We start from the raw sequence: 14,234 nt of genomic DNA, 5'->3' as shown, positions 1-14,234 counted from the left end.
AAAGCATTAAAAACACTAAATTAAAAGTTAAAACCACTGATTAAAAAATGAAAATAAATAATAGAAATTAGACTACATTTTAACTGATAAGAGGAACACACATTTAACTCATTTGAGATAGTAGGGCTGTATTAGCCAGCTTACATTTGATTTACAGTTACTGCTATGATAAAAATACACTTATATGTAGGATTAAAATTCTACATGTCACATTTAATGTCCAACAACAAATATTTTAGCCGAATGCATATTTTATTCAGAATTATTGAGCTATTATTCTATTGCGTTCCATATGTGTAGCACGCATGTGCGCAGCAGCGCTCGTTCACTCACGAAGCCTCGCCTACTCCTGACAGCAAAATGGATATATTATATTTGCATGACTTTCTAACATTTACAGATGGAAAATATACCTGTGAGGTGTCAGTTATGCACTGAGGAAAACACAGCGTCTCAAATGCATTAAACAGCACAAATATTCGCTGTTTGCGATGGTGGATTGATTTGATCCATGATCGACATTAAGGGCTGCTTAAGAATAAGCGTGCAATTATCCTGACTCGTTGAATCTGGATCGAATTAGTGAGATTGCGTAAATTTAAATTGTCGTTTATGAAACCACTTTAGTCCTGATTGATTTGTTAGGTTATTTCAAGTCAGGTTTTGGACTTTAATCCCCGGTTTTCTTAGCGTCTTTTATGAAACAGCCCCCTGGTCTGCGGGCAGTATGAATCAACATGTCGGCATCTAAACAGTATATTGTTTAAAACAATATATGTGGGCTGTTTTATGCAACATTTAGTTGAAAAACAACCATCCATTAATGAGTTATAGTTACCTGGTTATAATGAGATATAGTTAACTCATCAGTGGGTGGATGTTTATAATTGGTAAAAAAAAAAAATATATTATTATAAAAAAATGTGTTGCACTCAATGAGAACCTAATTGACCCTAACTGACCATTGTGTGACTCTACAGAATCAGCGCTGCATAGTCTATTGAGAGCACTCACTAGTGAGACATACGATGACCCTACACAGCATCTGGAGAGAGAGCAAGCCCTCGCCAAACAGTTTGCTGAGATCCTGCACTTCACACTGCGCTTTGATGAGCTCAAGGTGAGGACCTTTAATGTATTGTGCCCAAAATGTAATGACCTTTTTTTTTAAGATATATGAAAACATTTTAACATAGTTGCTACTTGCACATTCAGTTGATCAGCAGTTTCTAGCCGTGCAGCCTTTCTCTCGGGTTTTATGACAGCTGTACCTTTTATGGTTATTAGTAGAACATTAAAACATTACAATCTAAAATTGCTCATTAAAGCATTTAAAACACTAAATTAAAAGTTAAAACCACTGAATTAAAAATGAAAATAAATAATAGAAATTAGACTACATTTTAACTGATAAGAGGAACACACATTTAACTCATTTGAGATAGTAGGGCTGTATTAGCCAGCTTACATTTGATTTACAGTTACTGCTATGATAAAAATACACTTATATGTAGGATTAAAATTCTACATGTCACATTTAATGTCCAACAACAAATATTTTAGCCGAATGCATATTTTATTCAGAATTATTGAGCTATTATTCTATTGCGTTCCATATGTGTAGCACGCATGTGCGCAGCAGCGCTCGTTCACTCACGAAGCCTCGCCTACTCCTGACAGCAAAATGGATATATTATATTTGCATGACTTTCTAACATTTACAGATGGAAAATATACCTGTGAGGTGTCAGTTATGCACTGAGGAAAACACAGCGTCTCAAATGCATTAAACAGCACAAATATTCGCTGTTTGCGATGGTGGATTGATTTGATCCATGATCGACATTAAGGGCTGCTTAAGAATAAGCGTGCAATTATCCTGACTCGTTGAATCTGGATCGAATTAGTGAGATTGCGTAAATTTAAATTGTCGTTTATGAAACCACTTTAGTCCTGATTGATTTGTTAGGTTATTTCAAGTCAGGTTTTGGACTTTAATCCCCGGTTTTCTTAGCGTCTTTTATGAAACAGCCCCCTGGTCTGCGGGCAGTATGAATCAACATGTCGGCATCTAAACAGTATATTGTTTAAAACAATATATGTGGGCTGTTTTATGCAACATTTAGTTGAAAAACAACCATCCATTAATGAGTTATAGTTACCTGGTTATAATGAGATATAGTTAACTCATCAGTGGGTGGATGTTTATAATTGGTAAAAAAAAAAAATATATTATTATAAAAAAATGTGTTGCACTCAATGAGAACCTAATTGACCCTAACTGACCATTGTGTGACTCTACAGAATCAGCGCTGCATAGTCTATTGAGAGCACTCACTAGTGAGACATACGATGACCCTACACAGCATCTGGAGAGAGAGCAAGCCCTCGCCAAACAGTTTGCTGAGATCCTGCACTTCACACTGCGCTTTGATGAGCTCAAGGTGAGGACCATTCCTCAATATTATACCTCAATAAAAATTCCTTTGTTATGTGATGATAATGGTTTTTGTTATCATTATTTATTTTTATATATTGGTTGCAGCCATTGCATAAATGAAAGACCATTATACATGATACAGGTTTATCCTGTTTATCCTGAGTCAGTCGATGAATTAATTTGCATTTAAAATTCTTGTTTATTTAGCATTGGATGTGTACTAATGCTAGGGCTGACACAATACAGGTCAAAAGTCATTGGTTTGGATCTCATGAAACCTCTCATGAACATGTTTGAGTCTTATAATAAGAAATAAAAATGATATTTCTATTTAAATAAAATGAAGCCTTGTTGTTGAATCATTAACATTTTTTGTATTTATTACAAATATTGTTAAGAACTTTCCAGCCCTCTGAATTATTATTACCATAATAAAAAAATATGAAAAGAAAAGAAAATATTAATGCATATTGGTAGTATTATATTGACTTTAATTTATGATGGCTTAAAAAAATTACATTATTGAGAATTTAATGAGAATCACTAATGAGAATATTAGTAATTATGAAAAAAATAAAAAATAAATAAAATTTAAACATCCGGATGTAGCACTGTAATCAAAATTTAGGGAAAAAATTATGGAAAATATTCCTAATTGTTATGAAAATAATATACATAATAATGTTTAATTATCAAATTTAACGGACCTAAAACATGCTTCATTTTCTTTATGTAAAATATGAGGTCTGTGAGTAGAAGTTATTCATTAATGTTCTGTAGTCAAATGAAATGCATGGTTAAAAGATGAGCTTGCCATTTACTGTAAGTCAGCAGAATTTTAACATGCAGCCTGCTATTACACATTACCATGCGATTGATGAGACTGACCAGGATGTGATGCCTTAACAAGCTTCCACTTCTTTCTAATGACATGCTAATCGTGATTAGAAACCAGCTAATGAGAAAATAATTACTTTTCAATTGCACGTGTCAGTTTTCACTGGCCCAGGTGCTTGCCAAACCTTTCTCGACACTTAAGATCACAAGAAAATTTGCTTTTGAGCTGTCGCTCTCCTCATTCTCTTATTCTCTGCTTAAACAGCTGCTGTTTCTTTTACATCAAATTAATAATGCAGAACGGACACTTAAAAGTGTATATGTCAAGACAGCAGCATGCTGAGCTATAGTGTGCTTTTTTACACACTCCTCTGACCATGTCAGAACCTCAGACACTCAAACAACCCTAAATGACTGAACAGTAAACCACCTCATTTGTCTCGGGTTATGTGTCCAAAGAAATCAAATAATGTTTCGTCTAGCCGTTTTCTTATTCATCTCAGCACCAACACTAGCGCCTTTCTGTCCTGCTCTTCATAAACATTCACATACACCCTGACGCCCTGCGGGCATGGAGCTAGGATGCCCCAATTAAAGAGCCCCCCAGATGGGGTTGCTAAATGTGAGAAGGTAGGGGGTGTAAGGTGGCATGCCAACCTCCATCCAACCATGCCCTCCTCTCAGCTTGGCGCAGTGACCTACTTCAGCCCGCCAATGCCGTAGCAACGTACACTGCAGGGATAGGATGGGCTCTCTAGTCTGACAGTAAATCGACTGAATACCAGCACTGCATTAGTTTTGTTGACAAGGATGTCATTTGAGGATATTGTTTTGATTTCTTCTTTCTGAGAGTTATCCACGTAACCATCATTAATCCTATAAAGCCTACTGGATAATTTGATGCATTAATTTCTAAGGCCTCTAAATTATCAAAACTTTGCTGAAAAACCTGTTATACACAATCTTGATACTCAACAAAATATATAAGGATATATGTCTAAAGGTTCAATAAACTGTTACATTTCAAATACATGAGATTTTTCTGACTGTTATTTCATATTTCAGACTTTACAGAATTAATAATCACTATCCTTGTTCAGAATTCACTGAACATTTGGGATAATTATAGTTGACCTCTGCTCTTGCAAATCCTAAAGAGTTCATTCTTCTCCCTGACCTTTGTCCTCTAACCCGTCTCTGCTGCCATCTTGACGAGTGCCCCCTCCTTTGTCACTGAATTTGTCATTGAACCCTAAATTGAACATGATTCTTCATTAGAGTATATTTATCCATCTGTCACAAGCTACAAATCTTTTGTGGTGCGCTTTAGGTTTAAACAGTACGTCTATAGGGGATTCATGGGTCCCAGACAGTCTCAGTCCTGGCAGATAAAGATTGCTTTGATTACCTAAAGAAACTGGTAGTCATTTACGTAAAGCTTTAGCTAATCCTGTAAGTGTTCTTCGCCTTCTAGGCTACCAGACTGTATTTGACTACTTCAGTCCTGTCACACCAGCAATTACCTGGAGATTTGCCTCCCTTTGAAACACCTTTGCATACACAATTTAATTTTATTAATGGTTCTTGTTAAGGCAAGCATCACTATTACTATTGTTCATACTTAGAGTTACGGGTTGTTTAAAAACCCATAACTCTGAGTATTAAACTTCGTTATGTAACTTTGAGAGGTGTGCTATTACTTTTCTAAGGGATCAGATTTAGGATTTCCACCTGGCAGATGATAAAACAGATGAAAATAATCCCATAGATTTAAATGTAACCACATTTAGAGACCTAAAAGAGACTTGGTGGCTAGTAACAGTATAGGACAGTATAGCAACATGACAATGCCCTTGCAATTATACATCTAAAAACCAATATGAACATTTTAACAACTGCATAGCAATGGTCTGGCAATCACCCACAAGCAAGGATTGTAAAGGAGAGATTGAAAATATTTAAAAGAAGACTGCAGCCATTACTCCAGTCTTCAGTGTCACATGATCCTTCAGAAATCATTCTAATATGCTGATTTGGTGCTCAAGAAACATTTCTTATTATTATCAATGTTGAAAACAGTTATGTTGCTTAATATTTTGTGGAAACCATTTTTTTCTTTCAGTCAGTATTCTTTGATAGAAGGTTCAAAAGAACAACATTTATTTGAAATAGAATCTTTTGTAATAATAAATAATAAATTACTTTCACTTTTGATCTATTTAATGTGTCTTTTTTTTTTTTTAAAGGAAGTCTTTCTGACCCCAAACTTTTGAATGGTAGTGTAGATCAACTGACTAAAGACATGTGTTTTCATTCTTTTGCAGATGACAAATCCTGCCATTCAGAATGACTTCAGTTATTACAGGAGGACCCTGAGCCGCATGAGGATCAATAATGTTCCTGTGAGTTTTCTCAAGAATTGAAACTGTCACCTTTATATTGCTATGACTTTCCCAACCTCCCCCTTTCTCTCTTTCTATTCACCTTTCTGTGTATTACACTTCTGTCCTCACTTATTTTATCTACACATGTTTTTTAAATTTAAAAGTAAAAATACGCCTTTGACAAGCAGCTCTCGATTTGATCTAAACCCCTTTCACATAACTAACACACTTCCTTTTTTTTCTCACTCACATACTTAAGCACTCAGCCACTTGCACATACCAACCCTCAGGGGACTATTGAGGACCCAAACAGAAAATGGCCTCCCACTGGGAGAGCGAGTGAGTTCTGAGATGCTCACTGAAGTGCAATGAGGTGCACCAATATAGTTTGGCACCTGATCTGTTGTCAGCTTTTGTGCCTGTCCTCCCCAGAGATGTCCTGCCCTCCTAGAGCTAAATATCTGATCTGAGAGCGGGCCACATACTTAGCCCTGGGGGACACCATGCAGTCTGCCTACCTTGTTTAGTGAAGTGGCGCTGGTTTTCCCCTCATATTCTCCCAGACTGAATTCAGTAGCCCCACCATGGCTCCCTAGGGCCCTACTCCTGTACGAGAGCTAAATAAATCACTCCAGCTAGCACTCTCCACATCTGCACTAATAGTTTAGACTATTGCTTAATGTATGAATGTATTTTTATGTGCAGGTGTATGCAGTTTACTGAAAGATTAAACCGCTTTCTTATTAAATAAAAACACATTTGTAATTGTCTGCCTGTCCTCATTTTAAAGCTGATGTTTTTGCTTGCTTGAAATATGTTTTCAAGTAACCCTTTTTATTCAGTAGAATACTGTAAGTAAATTAAGTCAGATTTAATTTCACTGAAAAGATTTTTAATTATTCATTGCATATTTTGCGAAAGAACTAAAGCTTAATTTCCTTGTCTGGGGATGTCTTTACTTTTCCCATCCTTGTCCAGTTCGCTGTTTCTCCCATTTACCTGTCAACCAAAATGACTGTATTACGGGATATTCCATTGTTACTCAAATGATGCTAGCTTTGCAAACTCAAAGATTAAGTGACATACAATCCCTTCTCATTTAAGCAGAAGTGTTGAGTAACAACCATCCATTTCTGAAGGATTAATTTTTTAATATTTAGTACATTAATGATGTATAGCATTTTTGACTGATTTTTCACCTGAGAAATTGGGGAAAATTGGGAAAAAAAACTTTCAATGCTTATGAATCTTCATATTGTTCTCTTTATGGTCTTCTATTAATCATTTTCATGAGGCATTGACTGTGATAAGTTCTGAGAAACTGTTCAGAAAGAAGAATCTATGTTCTCCTTGCTTTACTTCATTCAGAATGTTTTTGGTGTCTGTCCCTGTAGGCAGAGGGAGAAAATGAGGTGAATAATGAGCTGGCCAATCGGATAAATAAAAACACATTTGTAATTGTCTGCCTGTCCTCATTTTAAAGCTGATGTTTTTGCTTGCTTGAAATATGTTTTCAAGTAACCCTTTTTATTCAGTAGAATACTGTAAGTAAATTAAGTCAGATTTAATTTCACTGAAAAGATTTTTAATTATTCATTGCATATTTTGCGAAAGAACTAAAGCTTAATTTCCTTGTCTGGGGATGTCTTTACTTTTCCCATCCTTGTCCAGTTCGCTGTTTCTCCCATTTACCTGTCAACCAAAATGACTGTATTACGGGATATTCCATTGTTACTCAAATGATGCTAGCTTTGCAAACTCAAAGATTAAGTGACATACAATCCCTTCTCATTTAAGCAGAAGTGTTGAGTAACAACCATCCATTTCTGAAGGATTAATTTTTTAATATTTAGTACATTAATGATGTATAGCATTTTTGACTGATTTTTCACCTGAGAAATTGGGGAAAATTGGGAAAAAAAACTTTCAATGCTTATGAATCTTCATATTGTTCTCTTTATGGTCTTCTATTAATCATTTTCATGAGGCATTGACTGTGATAAGTTCTGAGAAACTGTTCGGAAAGAAGAATCTATGTTCTCCTTGCTTTACTTCATTCAGAATGTTTTTGGTGTCTGTCCCTGTAGGCAGAGGGAGAAAACGAGGTGAATAATGAGCTGGCCAATCGGATATCTCTATTTTATGCTGATGCCACACCCATGCTAAAGGCATTAAGTGATGGCACAACAAAATTTGTATCTGAGGTAAATAAAAACCTTTCAAATCAGTTCTCAGTGACATTTTCATAAATAACATAAATAAATAAAAAAAATTTCGCTTTTGCCCAACAGAATAAAAACTTGCCCATTGAAAACACAACAGATGTATTAAGCACCATGGCGAGCGTGTGCAAAGTTATGTTGGAAACCCCGTAAGTCTGCCATTTTCTCATCTGTCTGATGACACCATAAAATTTGCGGTGTATTAAACAAGAACAATGTACTAGAAATTGGTAGGCAAATATAAAACAAAAAATGTAAAAAAAAAACTTTCTTATTCTGTAATTTTGTTTGTATACAGAGAGTATCGCAGCCGCTTCAGCAGTGAGGAGACTGTTTCCTTCTGTCTGCGTGTCATGGTGGGGGTTATCATCCTCTACGACTACGTCCATCCCGTCGGCGCATTCGCGAAGTCCTCCAAAATAGACGTGAGTGAAACTATCATCTCCCGTTACTGCAAACCCATCTCTGAAGTTTTTTCCCCTCCCCCCACTGACTTATAATCATAGTGCTTAGAAAACATGGTGATGGCTCTCTCACAGCATCATGACTCATGAATTTGAGTGCTGTCATTACTTTGCCACTCTAACCATGGTTGCTTTTTTCCCCAAACAGATGAAAGGCTGCATTAAAGTGCTCAGAGATCAGCCACCAAACAGTGTGGAAGGTCTTCTAAATGCTCTCAGGTACCTTATTCAACAAGCCAACATTTAGAGTCTCATACAGTAAATCTCGTTATTTTACAGTGTTTTAAATACGAATCAGTTGGTATTTTCCAAAATTAACTTTGTCAATCCTGCTAGTTATTCTTTTTTTTTTTTTTTTTAATCATCTTAAATGGTATTTTTTATAATTAAAATTAATCCATTTAAATTAAAAAAAAATTATATATTTTTTTTTTTCGTGAATATTATTATATAAAATCTTACCATATTAATATCATATCAGTCAACTGCACTTGTCCATGAAGACACATTTAGATTTTGTTCCTCATATTTTCTTTAGTGGTTTAATGTGATGAATATTCCATGACATATGCAAAGATTCTTTTCTTTTTCTTTTTTTTTTTAGCACTGAATGTTTTTTTTGCAACAGTGCTAAAGAAAGCTTGACATGATACTGCAAAATACTCCGGTAAATATAATTATTACTTAATGTCTTCTGTGCAGGTACACAACAAAACATCTTAATGATGAGTCAACCACTAAGACCATTAAAAGCATGCTGCAGTAGCAACTAAACTCTGGGACACACACACCACTGGCCTCAAGCAATTGCTCAGGAGATGCACATACACTCTCTCTCCTGGACTAAAGCGATGCACAGAATGTTTTTCCTTTCCTTTCTTTTTTTTATTAAACCAGAAAAAAAATCAGACAAAAGCTTCTCAAATCTTTCCTTGTCTTTTTACAAAGCAGATGCTGCTGGCATTATTTGTGGTTTTCTGTGCCAAAATGGTTTTGCTGAAATCCCTTGTTTTTAATGTTCCTGAAAGACAGCCATGCTACTGATGGCAGCTATGACAGCATTGTTAGATTATATTTGTGGTAAATGTTTTAATTGAGCTTGTTTCCCTATAAAGGGAGGGTGAGTGTTTTGACTTGAATATAAAATATCTATATATTATCTATGTGATCTGGATACAATATAAAAAATTATATATTTTTTAATTAATATTTAATGTTACATCCACTGCATGGCAAAATGATTACATGTCTTCTATTTAAAAGAAAACTGTTTCAAATTCATTTGTCTGCTTGATTTTGTGTAAAGGAAAAGGTGTTTAAATTATGTTTTGAAATGGTACTTGGAGATTAAAAATGGAGGTTAATTGATTTTTTTTTCTTCAAAATTTTGTATTTTTTTTATAGTTCTTGATTTATGTTTTGTTTTTCCGTAGGTGTTATAATTTTCTGATTTTGTTCTTTTTTTGATCTGAAAACTAGCTTTCAAAAACTGTGATAGTTTGTAATCTGTGTCAGTTGTGATGACAACATGATTTTAAGATTAAATAAAATGCTTTCATTTTTATAATGATATGTTTACTTTTTTTAAATGCAGTGTTACTAAGGTGTATGCAAATAAGCAGTACATTTCTGGTATTATGCAAAACAGCAGTGGCATTATGCGTGATGTTTGAATTTTGAAATTCTGGTAAACACAATTGCAGATTGCACAAGATTGTCTGAATCAACCAATCACAATTTCATTTTTTTATCTTGAAATATTAATAAATAAAATCAGGATGGTTTATGTAAGATGCCACAATATCAGATTTCAGTGGAAAAAAAGATTAATTATGGTTATGCAAATGGTTGTGCAAAAAAACACTGAAAAATAGAGAATAATGTACCTAGACTTTGTAATAGATCAAAAGAATTTCTGCATCACTTCACCCAGTCAGATTGGAACTGATCTGCTAATTTATTGAGTGAGTGATGTATGTTTGTCTAAAAAGTCTGTTAATGTGATGTCCATTGAAGATCTGCTCTGTTCTATCTTATCTGTTCTAATTGGCAGGAATCACCTGCCAGTTTCAACATGCTTGCAATCAAGGATTCACAGGCTGTGAGAAGGGTGTGGCCAAGTAATTCTGCAGTAAGGACATGAATGAAGGTCAGGGAGGATGGTGAAACGCACTGCAGGGCTCTCTGCATCCTGTCAGTGAAACTCTTGGGGTTGTGGCGTGTGAGAGAGAGTGAGTTTTAGGGTGTGTCCTGTATCCATGCGGCACTGCTGGATTGAGGGACCAAGAGTACAGATGTTAAAAAAAAGAGTTATGGAAAGCAGGCCGTGTAATGGCTGGGTCTGAAATGCTTTAGGCAACAAATGATGAACATGTACTAATTTTGGTTGGTGTGTGAATTTGGTTGGTGTGTGAATACAGTATGTCAATTATAGTGAATACTGAATAAAAATAATAATTTTATTAAGTTCATTAATGTTTGAAAAACATTTGATTTATGAAATTGGGACCACATAAAGCATTTAAATGACAATGACTAAAACATTTTAGACTTGCATTTTACAGTATATCACTGATCTCAACTTGAGCACTCTTGATAATAGCTGAGTGCCAGTTTTCCATATCCAAAATACATCTTTAGCATTGGAGGAATAACCAGGAATATAAGCAGTTTTTCGATGTCAAGAATGGCTTCTGTGAGTATCCTTTATAAAACTTTTCAGGGGTTGCCAATCCTGCTTGTATACGGGCAGTGTATCATAGTAGTCAGTCTGCTAAATAATGACTTTTGTTTGTCTATTTAAGCTATTAGAAATAATTGGAAATGTAGAGGTAAGTGAGATTAGCACTGTGCAATTTAACTTAATAGATAAACACTTAAATGTTCAGATAATCATTTAAATTACAAAGTTCCTGTTCCAGAGTCGTTATTCAGTTGAATAGCTTTGCTAAGGTTTCAGGAGGAATGTACTGTAGTTTATCCTTCTGGTGGCTGTTCCTGTAAACAGTATTAAAATTTGTTATCAGTAGACTTCAGCATAGCTGTTAATGTTGTGAACTGTCTTCTAACAGGCCTGTCTTCTCAAAGCAGATGTATGGACCTCTTTATTCATATTTCACGTAGGGCTGGACAATAATTTAATATCAATACGTATCGCGATATAATTTTTTTTCAATAACGGTGATATGATTTTTAAACACATTTCCAATATTTCGATATACATTACCAGTGTTACCCATAAATTGATTTATCTGTGGCGTTTGACTTGAACATGAGCACTGCACGTTTCAAGATCAAAACACGTCATGGGTGTTTTATATGAATATCTCTGAAGGGAAACGACTGTCTTCGGAAAAGTTTCGATGGCATTTTCATTTTATCTGATAAAGTAGCATTCATGAGCGGAGCCGATTTGATTACAGTCGTTACTGGAGAAACCGCTAGTTCTGCTGCTCTCAAAGTGCCTCCTGCTGGCAGAGAATCAGTTTGCATTTTCAATAATAAGCCCGTCTCCAGCAACGTTTTTGTTGTTGCTCTTTTTTTTTTCTGCAGCAACTCAGAGCCCTTTTCATACTCTTTATACTGGCTAAAGCACATTTGTTTCAATCTATAAGAATAATCAGCCTACACTACCAGTCAAAAGTTTTTGAACAGTAAGATTTTTAATGTTTTTTTTTTTTTTTGAAGAATTCTCTTCTGCTCACCAAGACTGCATTTATTTGATCTAAAGTACAGCAAAAACAGTAACATTTTGAAATATTTTTACTATTTAAAATAACTGCTTTCTATTTGCATATATTTTAAAATGCAATTTATTCCTGTGATCAAAGCTGCATTTTTAGCATAATTACTCTAGTCTTCAGTGTCACATGATCCAGAAATCATTCTAATATGCCGATTTGCTGATTATCAATATTTAAAATAGTCGAGTAAATTTTTTTCAGGATTATTTGATGAATAGAAACATCCAAAGAACAGCATTTATCTGAAATAAAAAGCTTTTGTAACATTATACATTATTCCATTCAAAAGCTCGGAGTCAGTATGATTTCTTTTTTTTTTTTTTTTTGGAAAGAAATTATAGAAATTAATGCTTTTATTTAGCAAGGATGCTTTAAATTGATCAAAAGTGATGATAAAGACATTTATAATGTTACAAAATTTTAATATTTCAGATAAATGCTGTTCTTCTGAACTTTCTATTCATCAAAGAAACCTGAAAAAATTCTATTCAGCTGTTTTCAACATAATAATAAATGATTTTTGAGAAGTAAAAATCAGAATATTAGAATGATTTCTGAAGGATCATGTGACTGGAGTAATGATGCTAAAAATATAGCTTTGAAATCACAGGAATAAATTATATTTTAAAACATTTTAAAATAGAAAAAATTTATTTGAAATAGTAAAAATATTTCAAAATGTTACTGTTTTTGCTGTATTTTGGATCAAATAAATGCAGGCTTGGTGAGCAGAAGAAAATTCTTTAGAAACATTAAAAATCTTACTGTTCAAAAACTTTTGACTGGTAGTGTAGGTTAGCCTATAGTTTGAAGTTAAAAATATTAATATTAATTGAGTCTGAGACTATTATTTGACAGTGATTTCACATTTCTTGTTTGTATGAAGGCTAAATACAAATAAAAGGTGAACATTAATTTATTTGTGCTGTTTTTTTTTCTAAAATCTATGGTTTTATATGAGGTGTCATAGACTTGGCAAATAACTCGGGGAAGTCATGGCCTAATGGTTAGAGAATCAGACTTGTAACCCAAAGGTTGCGGGTTTGAGTCTCATACCGGCAGGGATTGTAGGTGGGGGGAGTGAATGTACAGTGCTCTCTTCCACCTTCAATACCACGACTGAGGTGCCCTTGAGCAAGGCACCGAACCCCCAACTGCTCCCCGGGCGCCGCAGCATAAATGACTGCCCACTGCTCCAGGTGTGTGTTCACGGTGTGTGTGTGTTCACTGCTGTGTGTGTGCACTTTGGATGGGATAAATGCAGAGCACTAATTCCTAGTATGGGTCACCATACTTGGCCACATGTCACTTAACTTTTTCACTTTAAAACATTTTTCATAAGTTTATATGCACAGACATCTGTTGTGGGGATTCTTGGTCGTTTTTACGAGGCTTTTTTTAATAGTGTTCATATCGATATCGGAATTATATCGTATCGACCGAATTTAAGAAATATATCGTGATATAAATTTTGGCCATATCGTCCAGCCCTAATTTCACCTAAAGCCCCGTTCACACTGCCAGCGACTTTTTCGCTGTATGTCGCTAGACTCTGTGCTGTGAAGACGCTTGTGGGCGTTCCTACTGCTGTCGCTCTAATGTTATTGGTAGACTGCAAGTCTGGACATATAAAATGCAATCACAAACTATATATATTGCCGGTAAAACGAAGATATCATTCTAATATGACTAGGAATTAGACAAAGGAAATAAAAGTACCATTCTGCTGTTGGAAAATGTTGTTATATAAACTACAGCAGTGCCCGTGCATTAAATCATTAACTGGAGCTAAACTGCTCACTGCATCATATAAATAACAACTCGAACCATCAATGTATGCATCATACTCACTTCCACAGCCAACAGTTTCTTTTCTACGCATCATGTTTTTTTATATCCATGCATGTGGTTACAGTAAAATCATATAAAACAGTGAAATCGCTCAGGAAATCTGTCCTGTCTTCCCTGCACTCGAGACGGTGACGTGTGAGCGCCACTGACAGATTCTTCACTCCTATTGGTTGTCGCTCGCGAAATTCTCTGTTAATTTGCATAAAGTTAAACAATTCTTAAAGGGGTGGTTCACTGGTTTTTTTCTAGGCTTGATTGTGTTTATGGGGTGCAGTCTAACATGTTAATGCTTT

General features: G+C 34.9%; 1 protein-coding gene across 1 annotated transcript in view; it reads left to right on the top strand.

Moving 5' to 3' along the window:
* The window catches only part of LOC107681462 (protein FAM49B-like), a 91,061-nt gene extending 81,829 nt beyond the window's left edge, over positions 1 to 9,232 (top strand). The window contains exons 7-13 of the mRNA XM_016477768.1: positions 981 to 1,120; positions 5,602 to 5,679; positions 7,749 to 7,865; positions 7,953 to 8,032; positions 8,182 to 8,308; positions 8,496 to 8,566; positions 9,050 to 9,232. Coding sequence (XP_016333254.1) covers positions 981 to 1,120; positions 5,602 to 5,679; positions 7,749 to 7,865; positions 7,953 to 8,032; positions 8,182 to 8,308; positions 8,496 to 8,566; positions 9,050 to 9,113 — 677 coding nt within the window. The 3' untranslated portion in view covers positions 9,114 to 9,232. The remainder of the gene's footprint in view (positions 1 to 980; positions 1,121 to 5,601; positions 5,680 to 7,748; positions 7,866 to 7,952; positions 8,033 to 8,181; positions 8,309 to 8,495; positions 8,567 to 9,049) is intronic.
* Positions 9,233 to 14,234: the final 5,002 nt, after the last annotated feature.

This window comes from Sinocyclocheilus anshuiensis, unplaced genomic scaffold (genome assembly GCF_001515605.1).
Source record: "Sinocyclocheilus anshuiensis isolate Anshui unplaced genomic scaffold, SAMN03320099.WGS_v1.1 scaffold1924, whole genome shotgun sequence".
Lineage (NCBI taxonomy): Eukaryota > Metazoa > Chordata > Actinopteri > Cypriniformes > Cyprinidae > Sinocyclocheilus > Sinocyclocheilus anshuiensis.
Note: the sequence above shows the minus strand (reverse complement) of the source record. Positions and strands in the feature narration are given on the sequence as shown.